Here is an 18,849-nt window from a genome sequence, read left to right on the forward strand (position 1 = left end):
ATTTTGACGTTGACCTTACTTCAGCTCTTTCTTCGATTATTGTGTTTAGTAACCACAACCCTCTTACTTTCATCGGCAGGATGAAAAATAAGAATCAAAGACTACTAAGATCGAGTTTCTTGTTACAGGAATATAGTCTTGACATCAGGCACATCACGGGAAAAGATAATTTTATAGCAGATGCACTTTCCCGTGTATAACAATGTATTATTTCAGGTACGCTGTGTATAAGAGCTCTTCTTACGTTTTTCTTGAACCTCATGTATAATTAATATACGGTAAAAAGAAAGCTTGATCATATAAATCTTTCTTTTTCTGTATGGGGGAAGTGTTACAAATATCTGATTTAATTTATATTTATTTTTATTCTTTGTCATCTTTGAAATTTTTTTATTATATTAAATGCTATTATAAAATAATCTTGTTTACGTGATTTGGACAATATTTCCAGAAAATAGTTTGACCTTGTCTATTCATTTGGTAAACACTGACCTAGTTCCCTTTTTTATTTATTTTTTATGGTGGAAATAATAAGGATCAGATCGAGGCTGTATTGGATACGAGACTTTAGGCTGGTAAATAGTTTTTAGTGAAGTAAACAACATTTTTATTTTATTCTTGGAGTAAAATGATTGGTTTTTGTCAGGGTCATATACGTGACCTTAAGATGTAAACATGATCACGTGACCCTCTATTTCTAAATTCAGGTATTTCCAAAATTGCGCATTAGTTAGTTTTAATAAGTGATGCTGAGAGAGAGAGAGAGCGAGAGAGAGAGAGAGAGAGAGAGAGAGAGAGAGAGAGAGAGAGAGAGAGAGATCAGTCTAGGCTTAAAAACGTTTGATGTCAAGTCGTGTCTTTCTGTTGTAGCCAGTTTTCGGCTTTTATGTTAATTTTTCTTCAGATTATTTGGATTCAAAAAGATTAATTCGTTTCTCTGAAACTATTTTTGTGCTTATACAGAATTCTTGAACAAAGACATTTCTTAATAATTTTATTTGGATTTCCAAAACCGGAGGATTATTTACTGTGTTTCTACAATGAACTATGGACAACAACATTGATAAGGATACAGCATACGTCATCGCCTTCCATCTTGGATTCTTCGTTGGGACTCGAACTTGAAATCAATAGAATATTTCATTATTAGGACTTTAAAATTTTATACGTGGATTATTCTTGGATTATTTTTGGATTTGATTCTTAAAACCGTCAGTTCTTTTTTTTTTCTTCTTCTTCATTTTTACAGTAATTTTCCAGTGAAATAAATAATTAGTTATATTTTTCAAAGCTTGTTATTTTCACTCTTTCTTGTGTTGCTGTTTATTCGAGCCCTAACACGTAACATAAGACTAACGACTTTAGGATGCATAAGCAAATGTGAAGAAAGAAAAAAAATTGGAATAAAATAACTGATTGAAAGGATCATGTTGCTGTACTTTAGATCAGATTTCAAATATTTAATGGAATGAATTTACTTTAATTGAAAGTATTCGTTTGAAGTGTGGGTAAAATCTTTCCAATAATTTAGGATATACAAGGAAGTAAACACAAACAAAATCCTATCATTATTTTTGTATAACGGTTAATTTGACAGTAAGATCAAATGAGAAAGCAAGTATCATGCAGTATTGTCTTCGATTCATAATAAGTTATGATATAAAGATTGAAAATCAATCAAGGGGTTTATATAAAGTATGCGCATTCACATTTAACCAGAACGTTAACCATATTTTGACCGTGGCGTCACTCGGGTTGGTGTCACCCAGTGCGGTAGCTCATGTTGTCACCCCCATGGTCCTCCTTCCGTAACAGACCATACAGAATCCTTAGTAATGTCATTTTGGTGTCACTTCCTCTGATGGTGTCACCCTGTGCAGTCCGCACCCCCCGCATCCCCCTAGCGACGCCACTGCTGTGCCTGCTAGTCATGTATTTAGCTATGATCGGTTATCCGCTTATGAAATCCGACTAGACCGAGCAGTGTGTGCTCTGTAAAATTTGCAATTTTTCATTTTGGTGTCACCCCTCTGAGATGGTGTCACCCGGTGTGGTCCGCACCCCCCTAGCGACGCCACTGTCTTTTGACACAGTTCCTGCTGACGTCAGTGACTGCTATTTTTCACATTACAAAACCACGATACATATCCATGGAGCGTTGATGCTCCTTTACATTATACTGAAGAGGAAAATTAGACGGGACAAAAGTGATATTATATGCTACTTCCATACTCTTGGAATGAAAAAGACGCATCCTGGTCTTATAAAAACATCACTCTCCTACCATGTGGATATTCCATACACGGATATTTGAAAACAGGGTGTGTTCTCTTTGATGCACTTTAACATTTTTAAGGTCTGTACCTCATACTGTTTTAATCACATACATATTACGGGATGATAGTATTGATTCTATAAAATATCTCTTAACATTTCACCTCATTTAATTATATTATCCTTTTCCTAACATTTTGTACCACAGTGAGGCTATATCATATATACCAAGATTAAAATTCGGTTAATTTTTCTGTATTCTTTGCTGATTTAGGAGTGACAGATTTTACAATGTTTTGCGAAACTGCATAATGCAGAATAGATATTGAGACTCAGAAAGTGTACGATATCTGGCTGTCAGGTGATGCAGACCAGGAAATAAAAGTTTTAGTCGATTCAGGTAAAGTTTGTGATATGTTGTGCTACAACTGGTTGTGGAGTTTGCATGCATGACCACCTAAAGCCCAATGTTTGAACCCTGAAAATGATAGTTCGTGCATTTTACAGCATTCACCATTACTATGAAATAAGAAGAATTATCCAGGAAGAAATGTATCCCGTGCCCAGCGATGCGTGTGGAAAAGCTTTAAATAGCGGGATAGACAATACAAGTATGAGTCCATCTACAGCGAAATTAAAGTGAGCATAAAAAGACTGGAGAATGCAAAATGTTGAAAACTACATCCATGTACTAAGTTCTGTGTATCTTTGCCACCTACCAGGAGGATCGTTTCATAAATATGGTCCTGTTAGTTTGGAGAGATTGCCAGCCAATTTGTCAAATCCAGCTGTGTTTGAATCTGACCACTACACGTGAGTTAAGCCTCCAGAATGAAAACAGCACCTTCCGCAATTTGCGCAAGTGGAAGAATCCTTCTCAGCATTACACTCAACAAAAGTGTCACCACATGGTACATAAATATGAACACCATTGCAAATGACATCAAAGCCATAGTGAATTTGTTTGAGGATACAACTGCAAACCCATAATCTGAGTTTGATACCAACATTTTTTATAACCCCTGATCAAATAAAGTACTATTCAGTATTGGGGAGAAATGAGCACCAGACCATTCATGGTTCTAGGCGGTTCATTGATAGTGTTGGTAAGGCTATAACACTGTCGGTCGAGGGAACTGCAGAGTCAGTGGGTTAAATGAACAAGTATGTATATCCGCTCATGGATGTCCAGTTAGATATACTCAGTGGCAAGTCTGTCTCGTCATGTTCTAGCACACAAACTGATCCTGTGGGATAATTTTGTAAGGATCTTCCAACTCACGGTGCTTGGGCGGCGTTTATGCGGTAAGAGATTATTTACTTGCGAATGTGTGTAAAGGCTCAGCGAACACTGTGTTTAAATTGTCATCATTCGACCTACAGTTGATCTAAACCGGGCATATGATATGTTGTGGACAAATTAAAAAGACAAGCAAGTATGTATAATTAATGTTGCAAGATACTATCCCGATGAGGTAGCATAGTTAAGTTCCAACAGGTCTGAAGGAAAGAAACATTTATTTCTACCTGGTGAATGCACCTTTCTCACCAGCATCAGTCAGCGTCCCGCAAATAAACGACCATTACAACGTAGCTTTCACTAGTCCTCATGTGGATACTAGCGTGTGGGTAAAAGCAATGGTACTGTATAGGACTTTCGTGAACAGACCTTCTGGAAAGCTTCATTTAAAGACGTGTTCCATTAAAGCAATACCATGCCGGTAGAACGCAGAGATAAGGTGCAAGACTTTAAAACTTAAGAGAAAATGCAAATTTGAGTGTTTTTGAAAGAGTTGCTGTATAGTCCTTGGCAGTAGACATCAATCATTTCTCTCTTTCAAAATGAGGAGAAGAAAATCAGTTACCTGTAAACAATATTCAGTTTATAGTCAATGATTTTCGTTTATAATTTTAACATTAGTATTTTATATAAATAACAAACATTGATAGTCAAGTGTTTTACTCCCCTTAATGTATATTCCACTTTCATTGTGCATCCTCAGTTAATGTATTCGTGTGAGATATTCCCCACAATGTATAACACGTCACATAGGCTATTTAAGGATAACTAAACATCCAAAGTCTTAAATCACATGGAAATAAACAATCATTGTTTTCAGGAGTCAGGACTATACAAAAGATAATGAGATACGAAAGGGCCAGATGGTACCTATCTTTTTGTAAACTGTTAATTTAATATTGCGTATGCTTGCGAATAAAACATCTTTGGTAATGTTATTGATTCCTGGATCGAAATACTTAGAATTCGCTTCTCGATCTTGCTTCCAGAGTAACAACACTACATTTAGACTTCTTCTGGGCGAACCAAGTATTATATTTGCTATGGTCGTTTTAGCAGTCATAACAATGGTTCTTTTTCTCAGTATATACTATAAAAGAAACAAATAAATATCGGCAGATTGAAATGTGTCGTTCTGGAGACAAATATTATCCAGGCATACTCCTGATTTAAGCTCTCTATCACCTCGAATAGTGGGTGAGAGGGAGAGAGAGAGAAAGAGAGAGAAAAAAAGAAATGCTTATTTTGTTAATCAGCAGTCTTCCAATATTGTTTACAGCTGAAATATTTGCTTCTTCTTTTTAAAGTTTAGATCAGAAAGATAAGAAAAAGGCTCCCAGGTACAAGAAGTACATCATGTCTTAGCAATGGTATCAAACGTGCAATCAATACTACATCAAGTCCAAGCTAGGCATTACAAGTACAATCAATCCATCATTTCCCGGCCTAGGTGTTACAGGTTGTGATAGTGCAAACGTTTGCATTCTGTCGTGGTCAGCGTTACAGGTAACCATTAAGAATGATGTATTGGCAAAGCTCTCTATAGTTTGGCAACTTGTAATAATTAAACTTCCTTGTTTGGAAGCATGAGCTGACTTTAATTAGGACTCGCTCGATTAACGGTTAGAGCCAGATTAAAGTGCCATATTAACTCAAGGTCAATAACGGTAAATATTAAGAGCTGAGACGAACAAGGGAAATTTTTAGATAGTCGTGGGCCATTTAGCGGTTAAAGTAGTAATCTTGGTTGGCTAATCTAAACGACGAGTATGGTGATTTCAGACTGAATTCAGGCTTGAAATAATCTCCCTCACGATATTAGTCAGCCAGAATTTTTCTGCAGGAAAGATAAGCTGGCTACGAGATTAGAAGAAAGTTCCCTTTTCGCGTTATATAACTCGTTCAATGGAAAAGGGCTCTGAAAATTTGGAAGACTCGGAGCGAGAGAAGAGCCTAAGGGAATCCTCTGATAAGAAGCGAGCGAGAGCTCGGAAGACCGCAAAGGTATTTTCTCGGTTGCATACAATGTACGTTCTATGATGTACGTTTGTAATTAATCGCTGAGTTTATTTATTTGAAATACACTTCAATTTTTCCCTGAGTTCATATTTCTTGCATGCATCTTGTCTCAAATATTACATGATTCATGTATTTGATGAATGAGTTCGGATTCAATTATTCTGTATGTAATAAAAATCATGTAGTGTAAGATTTCATGCATTTCTTTTGACACGAATTGTGAGGAGTAAATTATCTGTCTTAAATATATTGTATCATAAATAGTTCATGCTTTTCATTAAGGCATAAAAAGAATATATTTTTCTACGACTGGAAATTTATGTCAATGAATCGCTAATTAGCAAAATAATTTAGTTAGGATAGGAGCGAGGTCCATTAATTCGAGCGTAACTAAGTTGTGAATTCTCTTGAACAGACAACTGAGCAATGTGTGCCGACTGGAATAGCTCAGCTGGTAATTTATAGCTACATCGGGGCAGTAATAGCATCGGTGAGGGTTAATTATGACATGGTCTCAATTAGAATGCGACACGACATACATTCATGTTATTATGGTGTGTATTATTCTGCGAATGACCATAGCTAGTTCTGCTGAAGTTGGAAAGACGATATCTGGACAACAGTGAGTGGGAATATTGTTTGAACCCAGGAGGAAAAAAAACTAACACGTATTTAGGCTGGGTCCTATCTTTTTAGTTTTTAATGGAAAATAACTTCATACTGTACTGCTCTGTGTGAAAAGAGCAGTCTGCAACCAAGAGGTTGATGAACCGAACAGGCTAGGAAGAGAGAGAGAAGGAAGAAACTACTGAAACGCCGACCAATCATTAATTATTAAGAACGATTTGGAAAGCACCAGATGATGCGGACTTGCCGGCAATTTGAGCTTGATCAGTCACTAGATCACACTAGATCACATGATGAAATATGTCAACACGTACGTAAACATCTATTTATAAATTCTACGCAATTTGCGTTCTTAGCAAAGTCATGTCAAGTACAATTAATAACATATATTCTATACAGTTTACAACTATGAATAAAAATTACGAAAACGAAATAAAATTCATGTACTTTGAGTTACAAAAAATATAAATATACATAACATATGTGTTCAACGGCGGCTTTGAACACATGTTAAAAACCTGAGGGAGCATGTCATAATATGATTTCTCTAACTTTTATACCGATTTATCCGAAGTATAAACAAATTCCAACATGGTGTTTGTGACATATAAGCACAAGAAAAATGGATAAAACAAAACTTCGCAAAATCCGAAACTTTAGGAATACATTGTCTGCGCCGTCGCTACTGCTGACGGCTGAGAAGTGATTGCAAATTTTCAGTTCCAGCTAACATGGACTAGGTAAAGTTAAAAATATATTCATGGAACATTAACACCACGCAATTTAGTTTTACTAACAACAGTGACACTCTATGCCGCTTCTACATTAGTGGAGAGAAAGAGAAAATTCCCGGCATGATATCAAAGTAAAAGTGTCAGCGCATGCGTATATTCCATACAAAGCAACTCGTAATTAAGATGTAATCCTATTCATATTCCTGTACTTGTAATATCTTGTACGATATTCAACTTAATGTTGCGTTAACTACATAAATATGTATAAAGGAAAATATGAATTCCATTAAAATTATCCTACAGCGTTTGTTAAAGCTGTCTTTTATCTAGAATTTCGCCTCACTTTGAGTACCAAGATGACGGCTATGCTAAACTCTTTTTACGGTATTTATAAAAATAATGAACATTGTAAGCAACATCTAAATTTCCAGGATTCAAACCAATTACCTAATTTATTCTTTGTCTCTTTCAAGAGTTGATCTTTCTTTCTGATCTCTGCTTGTGCACTTGAAAGTTTCTGGCTCAAATCGCTTTTTTCTTTCTTGAAACACCGTTCTTTCGAGAACATGTCATCTGAGTTGAAGTAAGAAGAAATTATTCAAATATTCTTTAATATATGTTAGTTTGAAGCAAGTCCTACATATTGTGAAATAAGTGTAAAACATTGCAAAAATCATTACCTTTTTATTTGATGAATTCCAGATATGACAAAATTTAAATTCTCTCCTTACAAATGGAAATTATACAGTTAAGAATTACCGTATGTGAATAATGTATCATTGTTAGTGTAATATATTTGAACATATATAGATGATGTGCATTTTAAAATTATTATTTTTTTCATACTTTACACACAAACACACCTACCCCATATATATATATATATATATATATATATATATATACATTAAAAATTACATGACATTTAAAGTGTTGGTATAAAGCAAATTGATATACCAATGTGATTCGCCCATGGCGCAATAATACGAATATATAAAGATTCCTTCAACCGCAGGCCTATAGATCAATGACGAATTTCTACTCATTCATTAATCATAAATGACATATCAAAATAACGATAAAAAGTATTAATAGTCCCTGTTTCTAAATGATATTAAAATAGTACACAATTTCATCGGAATCCTTTCTTTTTTCCATTTCCCTCTTATGTAATAAGCAGAAATCTGGAGTGAGAGAGAAAAATATATTGTGCTGGACGAAAACATTAAAACTGAACTTGTACCAAGTAACCTACATTAATCTGGTACGTGGTAACGGTATGTTTATGCTTTCCTTGGGATCTATCTACAGTGTTCATAATATAAATGATACATAGTTGCAACCGCCAGTCGATACACACTGGGCCTCATGTTAAATTTGTCGGTTACGAGGCGCACATACTGTATTGTGTTTTAATCATTTGTTGTTGTTTCTTAAACCTATAATAATGTTCTAAATATCGATTATTAATTATTAAATATAAAAATGGCCAAATGGTCTCTCTCTCTCTCTCTCTGGATTATCGTAGCTAGATAAAATCCATGAAAATACGAGGTGGGGATTTTCGCTTGTGTATCTGGCCCTATGAATAGGGATATGTGGGATTTCATTCACAATACTGTACGTTCTTTTTAAATTTTCACATTGAATTGTGGGGAATAACTTATCTGTAGAATTTTACAAAACTTGTTGGTTTTCGGTCTTTACTGTTATTTAGCTGAAGATCATAGATTTTTCATATATATATATATATATATATATATATATATATATATATATATATATATAGAGAGAGAGAGAGAGAGAGAGAGAGAGAGAGAGAGAGAGAATTGTATAGTCGTTAGAAATGTTAATTAAAGCAGAAAAATGACTTAGATGAACTGTCAATATATTAAAATATTTTAATAACCTCTTATTGGTTCGTCATTTCACTTCGTTTCTATTCCACGCTAATTTTCATACGCCAGTACGCGAGTGCCTTACAGTACAATTTAGTGTATAAGAATCTAACAGTGTTTACAGTGCACTATTTTCTTCATTAAAAAAACCCAACATATTTCAGGTTTAAATCATTGGTGTATCGTATATTGATTTAATAAATGTGAATAAAATTAGAAACTGAAAAAGAAAACAATCAACTCATCAATTTGCATATGTGATTGTGAATAACTCGGTCAATACACAGTTGCCAGGAGCACTTCGTAACTCCATTCAAAGTGCAAATATGTGTATTTGTATGTGATATAAATAAAATATATGTATGGAATGTACGCCATATCAATGATACACCTAGAGTCGGCAGTATATAAGTATTGACATTATTTTCAAACAATAAGAATGTTTCAGGAGTTAGCAACGCACTGCGCAACAATGTAAGCAGCAATCAGCACCAAATTTACCAAAATCAATATTTGATTTTGTCACCAAAATTAAAACCCATCACAGTGTACAATAACGATATATAATGCGGACTCTATGTTGTTCGGATCTTACCTTTCGGTCAATGTTGAAATCCGCGACTATCCGAATGCAAAACGGCACATCTAGCCGGCATTTGTCCAAACGTCCAAATCGGCGAACAATTATTGCATTTTCTCCATTATGTCACAAACTGAACGAAGTGTGTCGAGCTGTTTTGAAAACTGAACTATTCTTGATTACGACTGGCTTAAGTTGGAAATTAGAAGACGCAATTAGGGTAAACTAGCAGTGTTGGAACTACCGATGGGTGCGGATCGGTGTCTTCCCTTGTGCTGTATTGGTACAGGCTAGACCCCCGCCCCCCATCCCTTGAATCATGGACGGATACTCCAAATTTTCTTTGTAACGAGCCCCTGGGGCTACGATGAGAGAGAGAGAGAGAGAGAGAGAGAGAGAGAGAGAGAGAGAGCTTGAGCTTTGGACATTTTCATATTTAATTAATAATACTCGATTTTTAGAGCATTATAGTATGTTTAAGAAACAGCAACAAAAGCAAAACATTAAACACATGGCAGTCTGTGTACAGCGTAACCGAGGAATTTACTGTATAATGTCGACGTGGTTTGCAACTTCGTATCATTGATAAACACTGTAGATAAATCCCAAGGAAAGTGCACACGTATCGTTACGACGAACCATATATTCTTGTAGGCTACTTGGTGTAATTTCTATTTCAAGGTTTAAATCCAGCCCAAATTTCTTTTGTCTCTCACTCCACATTTCTGCGTAGTTTCTCCGTTATGATGAGAGGAGAGGGGGAACAGAAATCAGAAAGGATTGTGATGAAAATGTGTACCACAATAAATTAATTTAGAAAACGAGGATTATTAATACTTTTTATCGTTATTTTCATACGTCACTAATGATCAATGTGTGAAAATTCATCATTGATCTAGAATCAACTGCAGACGTCCCTTAGAATGTTTACACATGCTGATTATTACGCCATGGGCGGATCACAATTTGATATACCAAATGCAGGAGCAGTTCGTGACCAGTATGAGGCTTTTGTATAATTTTTTTCATGCTATTGTTGGCATATGATAAAAAAATATTATTTTAAGATTTATTCATCTTTTGCATCTTCGTTCAAAAGTTGATGTCACCCAGAGATATTTTATTTTTCTAAGATTTAAAAACATTTATATCAGGATACTCCTTTTGTCAAAATTGTCCAAATATGTCGAGTTTGGAAATAAGGCTGCTTGAATCAATGTTAGTTTTTACTTCTTTCTATTATTAATAATACATACGTAATAGCGTATCATGAAAAATTTACAAACAACTGAAATTTCTTCACCACATAATGATTTTGGTCATAATTAGTTAAATTATCTTGATTGGTTGTCTAGATTCGTTACAATGGTTTTCATATTTCATTGATAGTTTGTATAATGTTGCACAATCTTGAATGCGCTTCGTGTCTGAATGCTTTCTATCAAATTTGGTTCAGCTCTCTGAGCAGTTTTGAAGCAGTAGGAATTTTATTGTATTTCTCGATAGCATATTTTTTACACTATGTAAAATTTACTGTCAGCCCTTCAGATCATGATGCTCTCTTCCATTTGGTTGAGTCCAGCAGTTTGTGAGAAGAATTCGTTTAAAGTGTATCCAAATGGCTTCTGTCAAAGGTAGTCGAATTGTTCTGAAGTTAATGAGTGGCCATTTAAATATTTTTCTTTTTTCCTAATTTAAGTAGTGGTGGCTATAATTTACAGTGGAACAGTATGCTCAGGGCCGGCGCTACCATATAGGCAAACTAGGCAGCCGCCTAGGGCGCTGATTTCAGGGGGCGCATTTTTAATTTTTTTTTTTTTTATTGTTTATAAATTTGGAAATTGATATTTTCCGGGGCGGGGGGGGGGGGGGGGGGCGCCAGAATCTAACCTTGCCTAGGGCGCCAGATAGTCTGGCCGGATCTGGCGCCGGCCCTGAGTATACTTTGTACCAAATTGAAAGTCTTTAATGCCAGTATGCTCCCTGCTGATTTCGGATGAATCTTGTTTAGTGCATTTTAGAAGTTTTAAATATCAAATGTTGACAGGTGCCAGTTGACATATGTTAAACAACACATGCCTGGTGCAGAGTCATACGATAAGATCATTTTGCCTTATGGTAATCTACTTCTAAAATGGTATCCAAAATATGTATAAATACCATGAAGTCGTTTAATTTCGTCCTGCAAAATGTTAACATTATTCTCCAAATCTTTCTGTCTATCATCGGCTTCTCTAGCATGCTGTTCTGTAAGTAAGAATAAATATGTGCCATCTACTATAGTCGATTTGAACATATTCAAATAAGTATGCCGTACTAGTTTTCTGACTATGAAACAAAAAAGAAAAACGCTTCAAAAGATATTTTTAAAAAAAATGGGAACTGCAAACGTTCATAACAAACGAGTTAACTTATTTTTGATACAGAATATGATTTCAGCTAGAGATATAGTTTATAGTAGACAGCAGTAAACATGGTAATTCCTGTAGAAATCTGAAATTTTTGGAGTCATTCTCGCATATTCTGTAAAGAACACTTATGGTAGACCTAGTACAATGCTATATATTCATTAATTCACCTGGCATAGCAATGAACGCGATTTAAAATGAGAATTAAATGTCATATATATATATATATATATATATATATATATATATATATATATATATATATATATATATATATATATATATATAATGCGCTGGAGAAATATTACCCGCAATGACGTTAAAATGTAGCCTATTGGTCGTCACGGATTGCATACTTCGATCGTACAACCTTTGTGGACCATCTCAGTCAAACTCAGGCAACTCTCGTATTATGAGTGAGTTGCCGATCTGGCCTGTTAAAAAGTGTAATCTTATTTGCCACAAAGAAACCTTGACCTTTTCCAATACGATACGCTGTTGTTTGATTTTGACGTTTGCGAAATATATTGATAACTTGTTCATACTAAACTCCCAGCTGGACCCCCAGCTGTAAATCACTCCATATTATAAACATCGTCTGCTTAATTATATCAAAAGGTACAAAGCGAAGCACGTGACATACGAATGGGGAACGGTACTATTTCTGTTTTCCGTAGTTCATTGATTACACAGTGCTGGCACTTGTTTGTGCAGTCCGATTAGTAATAAGTACTTGTTCACCCTGAGATAGTAATGCAATGCAGGTTAAACATATTGTGCGGTACCTATGACGTTATCTGACAATTAAGCGAACCTGGCGACTTGTAAATTCAGAATTTGCCATTACTCACGCAGATATTGTGAATGTTATGTTTTGCTAAATAACACAAAACACAGGTTTGGTCTAACTACTTTAACGGCTAGATTACAACTGCCTAATACAAAGAAAACACATGCACACTGGTTTCTCACTCTAATGTTATCATAAGATATATAGGGTTCCAACTATGTGTGTGTGTGTGTGTGTGTGTGTGTGTGATTTGGATTTTTAAGGTAGATTTAACAATTGTTCAGTCATATCGCTCCGATATTTGCAGTGACTGATGATAGTGGTGTCTTGCAAAGGGCATCATGCTGCAGACGTCTAGCATCGTGTCCCACTAGACCAACAAATTGTTTTCCACCTTTTTTCTTTGGTTTTTTTTTTTTTTTTTTTTTTTTTTCCACTGTCGGCGGAGACTAACGGTGTTATGCACTAATTGTGCTGAAGCCTCCGCCGGTGTATCGGCGGATGATCGGACCGCGCGCTATTAATTAATAAATTTATTTAGACTAACCTTTGTATCCAGACGGTAAGAATAATCACTCTTCTAATGATCCACTGCGTTAAATCCTTTAGAACACTCAATTTTTTTAGCATAAATCCCTGTCAGAACAGAACACCTGTGTATTCATTCAGCTGTTGACCTCAGATTTGAACTGCCTACGCATGCGTGTAAAGCAGCATCACCACATGGTAATAGTAACGCGTGGAAACCGTCTAGCGAGGCATATATCACTGAGTACTGACTAATGTTTGGGCTGGAGCTGTGCAGTTACGGCAGAAATTTAGGAGAGAGAGAGATGTCAGAAATGTGAGATAGAGTGAATGATAAAAGTAGTTAAGTGGGCCACCATAGGGACAATGGGACTTAGCATTAAAAACACCCCTGGGCAACTCTAGGGACAATGGAAATTTAACATGGAGAAAAACGCTGGGCCACTTTAGGGACAATGGGAATTTAACATAGAGTTTGGGTCTGTCTAGGGACAAGGGAAATTAACATCGGAATATAGTTTGGGTTTGTCTAGGGACAAGGGGAATTGAATATGGGATTTTTTTTTTTTAAAAGTTTTTTTAAATTTAAATTTAAATTTAAATTTAGAAAAGGGGTAGGCAATGGAAAGGCTATCTCTTTTCGAGAAATATGGCTGGCCCTGAAAAGGGCCTTTGGGTTTATGTTAATGTATTCATTAACATAAATGGTACCGCATTGGTCTTCTTCTTGTCCTTAGGCTACGTCTCACTGTTGGTCCGTAAATCAGCACTTTTTTCAGGCATCCTTGTCTTTCTACGTAGATCCTACGTATCCACAGGCTGGTGTTTGTCCTGTGGACAACGGCCCACTTGGATCGGACATACATGGGTATGTCCGTCCGGAACATCATGGAAGACACAAGCGTAGAAGATTGCACATCGGTCCACATCTTGAAGCGACGAGAACAGGTGAATCAATGCACTGAACTGCGCTTATTTATAGGTAGAGGCAGGATTGAAACGGATTGAGTTCATTCACCAATCCAAACACGCGTTACAAAATTCAGTCAGCCCGCATCCAATCCGAAGAGAGTAGTCTGTGACGTCAGTTGGTCTATATAGATTCGCTAGCGCTTGTGTGCAGTCAATCTATGCGACAGTGATTCAGCATGACGGAAACTCAGAAAACGATCCATTGGGGTGCACCAGCAGGGGAGACTGCCCAAGGGAACCCGGACTTACTTTCAGAAGAGGTACATTGGGATTTTGTGGATTTTCTTACCTCGCAAGAATTTGTTCCGGAACCTTCGTTACCTTCTTCATTACCGCAAGTGGAGAATTTTAGACAGAGACAGAAAGAAGAATTGGAGAAATTTATGCAACGACAAAAGGAAGCGGAACAAGCTTTTCTCCTACAGCAACAGCAACAGCAACAAGAAGAGGTAAGAAAAAAAACAACAGCAACAACAGCAAGAAGAAGTAGCAGCAAAGAAACAAGAGGGTGAAAATCAAACGGCTACGGTACTGTTGGACATTTTAGCGGAGTTAAGAAGTCTGAAACAAATGTATCAGACTTCTTTATCACGACCGAAGAGAATACGACCTTCCCGAGCTAAACACGCCAACCCTGTGACTAAGCCTGTCGTACCACCCTTAGTGATTTCAACCCAATCATCAGAAGTAGGCCTTGGCCGTGGCAAAGGCTTAAGGCAGTTAAAGTTGATTGGTTAAACTCACTCCTACACCATAAAGAAAAAAGGCCCTTTTCAGGGCCACCCACATTTCTCGAAAAGAAATACAATTTCAATTTGCCAATAACTCAAAAATAAACCCACCCATTTTACCCTTATAGTACGTGTCTGTGTATGAGTGCGTGAGTGTAGCTTCTTATTTTAAAATCAAAACTCAAAGACACTTACCTTATATCATTCATGTATTCTTTTATCCATTTTTTTACAATCCAATTCACAATTCACCACAGAACACTTTAAAAAGTTCGTACACTTCTTCTTTTTCATTATTTAGTCTCTCTGTTTTTTGAATTTCTTCACCGTTTTTTCCTCATTTTCTTCCCTTTTTCTTTTCTTCTCCTGTTTCTTTGCCTCTTTTAAATAGAATTGTCTTCTTTCTTCCTCTTCTTCCTCTGAAGAATCCCTCTCTTCTTCCGAAGAATCCCTCTCTTCTTTTGAAGAATCCTTCTTTTCTTCTGACTCCTCTTGTTTCTTTTTTGGGCAATCTGGAGACCAATGTCCTTTTTCTTTACAATAATAACAGGTATCTTGACTTTTGTCTTTTTTAGCCCCTGTTTTTGTTCTTTTTTGACGGTCTGGACACTCTGAAGACCAATGCCCTTTCTTCTGACAGATATAGCAAGTATCTTGACTTTTATCTCGAAAGGAAGGAGAGTAGTCCGTCGGCTGGTCTGAAGAGAATTTTCTAATGACCCCTCGCAAAGCTCTGACGAAACGTTCCATCTGGGTAGTCTCTTCCATCGTTGTGCTCAGCTTGAGAGTGAAATGAATAGTGAAAGGACAAGACACACACCCTTTTTATATACGCTGGTTTGCCAAGACTATAAATTAGTCTATGGTGCTTAAACTTGAGTCATTTGACGTTTTGCACTCAAGATGAAACGATCCCATTCATTCGAGAAGAAAGAAGAAGAAGAAAGTAAGAGGCAGAAACGTGATCTATCGCCTCGTACCAGGGCTGAAATCTTGGCACAGATTCATGCCAGTGATTTTGAAGAGGACATGAGTGAACCAGAATTTGAAACCTCTAAACCAAGTTCGTCACCCTTAGTCAACCCTGAAAAATACTATTCCATTCGAGAGACGGAAAAGCGCTCCTCTAGAAAATTTAGAACCACGGCTTACACCTACACGGTGAAGTTTAAAGATTTCAAGGCCGACGTACCCTTGGAGAAAGCAGAAGGGTTCATCACCGAGATGTGGGATTCTTTGCTCACCGCACTCAAGCGACAATGTCAACCCAAAGAAGACGATCGCTTGACACTATCCATAGATCACGACGGTTTGAAATCCCCTGTTTGGATCGAGTTTAGCAGACCTGCAGAACTAACCCCTTCCAAAATCATGGACAAGATTCAACACGTACAACAATCTAATTACCAGTTTGACATCACCGATGGTAAAGCCACACTGAAAATGGCCCACGTCTCTCTTCCTCAAGGGACAGGACGCAAAAAGATGTCATTGGTGAACGAGCTTCGCAGCATTAAGCGTAGTCTTGTCCAAATTCACAATCCTCATGACCAGATGTGCTTAGCCCGTGCCATCGTGGTGGGACGAACCTATGCCAACAAGAACGACACGACAGAATGGAAAAGAACCTGGGAGAACATTCGAAAATCGAACCGAACCAAACAACGAAACGAAGCAGAACTCCTGTTGCAACAAGCTGGCCTGTCCAAAGACACACCCTGTGGCATTCCTGAGATGCAAAAATTGCAAGATGCCCTAGCTCCACGCTACACCTTGAAAGTGCACCCTCAAGAAATGCGCGGACCTCTGTTGTTTCGAGGCCAAGACTTTAAGGACGGAAAATACATTCATGTTTATCATCACGATGACCATTTCGATACCATTACCAGTATCACTGGATTCCTGGGATACAGATATTACTGTGAGAAATGTGACTATGGTTATAATAATCGAGAGCAACACAAGCATTGTGGATGGAAATGCCCAGGATGTTTGGCCTCTCCACCCTGTCTGAGCGAAGAACCAGTGCCTTGTTCGACTTGTCTGCGCACGTTTGTCAGCCCTACCTGTTACCAACAACATTTGAAAACACAAGGTTCACAGAAGAAATGTGCTTGTCAACTCCTGAGATTGTGCCCTACGTGTAGACAAGGCATACGTACCAACAATGCCAAGGCACACGTATGTCGAGGAAAGAAAAAATGTCACATTTGTCACCACATCGTGGACTTGGAACACGAATGTTACGTGCAAAAATACCAACCCCCACCAGAGAAAGAGGACGGTCACAAGAAGAAAGGCAATTTCATCTTTTTCGATTTCGAATGCATGCAAGAGACTGGCATTCACATCCCTAATTTCTGCGTGGCTCATCGAGCGTGCGAGAAGTGCATTCAAGAACCTATCTTCAGTCATTGCCCTCACTGCAGCAAGATTCCTGGAGGACGTGAAAAAATCTTTCGGGGACCAAACACGTTAGCCGATTTTGCCCAATGGGTCTTAGACCCCATCGACAAGACGTGGAGCCAAGAGGACATCGAACGTTACGGAGATTGTCATCGTCATGCCACGGTGATGGCGCACAATTTCTCCGGATACGATGGATAGTTTCTTTTGAGGTACTATACGGAACATGGCACCGAACGTCCTAAAGTGATTTTGAACGGAGCCAAAATCATTTTCATGCAAGTGGGACAAGTACAGTTTAAAGATTCGATGAGTTACTTGGCCATGCCTTTGAGCCGAATGCCTAAAACGTTTGGAATGACAGAAATGGCTAAAGGGTACTTTCCACACTTTTTCAATACGGAAGCCAATCAACATGCTGTTCTACCCCATTTGCCTGAGGCTCACTATTACGACCCCGACAACACGCGTACCGAACAACGAGAAGCTTTCTACGCTTGGTACCAAGCTCACGCCTCGGACCCTTTCGACTTTCAGGAAGAAATGTTAAAGTATTGTCGTTCCGACGTGGACATTTTACGGCGTTGCTGTGGAAAATTTCGAGAACTGTTCATGGAACACGGAGGGGTCGATCCTTTGAAAGAAGCTTGCACCATTGCCAAAGCGTGTTCCTTAGTGTACCGCCAACGATTCATGCCTGAAAACACCGTGGCTGTCATCAGTCCTCAAACGACCCACTATGTCAAGCGTCAATACTCGGTCAAAGCCCTACGTTGGTTACATTACTTGTGCGACAAGGAAGACAAATGGATTCAGCATGCCCGCAACGGAGGAGGCGAAAAGACCATCGGAACGTATTCGGTAGATGGCTGGGACTTAGAAAACCCCAAGATCGTGTACGAGTTTAACGGTTGCTTATTTCACGGATGTGGCACTAAAAATCAGTTTTTGCAACGAACCATGGAAGACTTGTACCAGGACACTTGTCAGCGACGCCTAAAGTTAGAACAGCAAGGATACCAAGTGGTGGAAATGTGGGAACACGAGTACGATCACCGTATGAAAACCGATCCCGAGTTTAAACGCCTCGTGGAAAGTTACCAGTTCATGGACCCGCTGAACCCGAGGGATAGTTTGTACGGAGGAAGGACCAATGCCACCTGTTTGCTGTACCAAGCCGACGAAGAGAAAGGAGAAGAAATCAAATACTTGGACGTGTGTTCGCTGTATCCCTACGTGTGCAAATATTGTCGCTTTCCTGTAGGGCACCCGCAATTGTTCACGGAACACATCGACCTGAAAAACATTCGACAATACGAAGGCTTGATCAAGTGTAAAGTTTTGCCTCCCACGAACCTATACCATCCCGTCTTACCTCACCATTGTCAAGGCAAACTGATGTTTCCCTTGTGCCGTACTTGTGCCGAAACGTGCAACCAGGACCAACCTTGCCATCACAGCCAGGAAGAACGTGCCTTGACGGGAACCTGGGTCAGCGTGGAATTGTTCAAAGCTCTGGACATGGGATACCAACTGTTAGAAGTGTACGAAATTTGCCACTCTCCCAAGACACAACAGTACC

The 18,849-nt window shown here is 37.9% G+C and overlaps 1 protein-coding gene across 5 annotated transcripts in view; it reads right to left on the reverse strand.

Annotated features, from left to right (window-relative positions):
* LOC149797684 (uncharacterized) overlaps nt 1–18,849 on the reverse strand; it is a 113,576-nt gene that overhangs the window by 44,061 nt on the left and 50,666 nt on the right. For 2 of the 5 annotated variants that reach the window (XM_089962602.1, XM_089962600.1), the window contains exons 3-4: nt 11,593–11,679; nt 7,402–7,527 (exon numbers count right to left, since the gene is read on the reverse strand). In XM_089962602.1, the coding sequence (XP_089818728.1) occupies nt 7,402–7,527; nt 11,593–11,679 (213 nt within the window). Of the gene's footprint in view, nt 1–7,401; nt 7,528–9,447; nt 9,661–11,592; nt 11,680–12,148; nt 13,076–18,849 lie in introns of those variants that run through there. The other 3 variants (XM_089962601.1, XM_089962604.1, XM_089962603.1) reach the window with 3 other exon arrangements.

This window comes from Sinohyriopsis cumingii, chromosome 6, assembly GCF_028554795.1.
Source record: "Sinohyriopsis cumingii isolate HCF-2022 chromosome 6, ASM2855479v2, whole genome shotgun sequence".
In the NCBI taxonomy this organism is placed as follows: Eukaryota; Metazoa; Mollusca; class Bivalvia; order Unionida; family Unionidae; genus Sinohyriopsis; species Sinohyriopsis cumingii.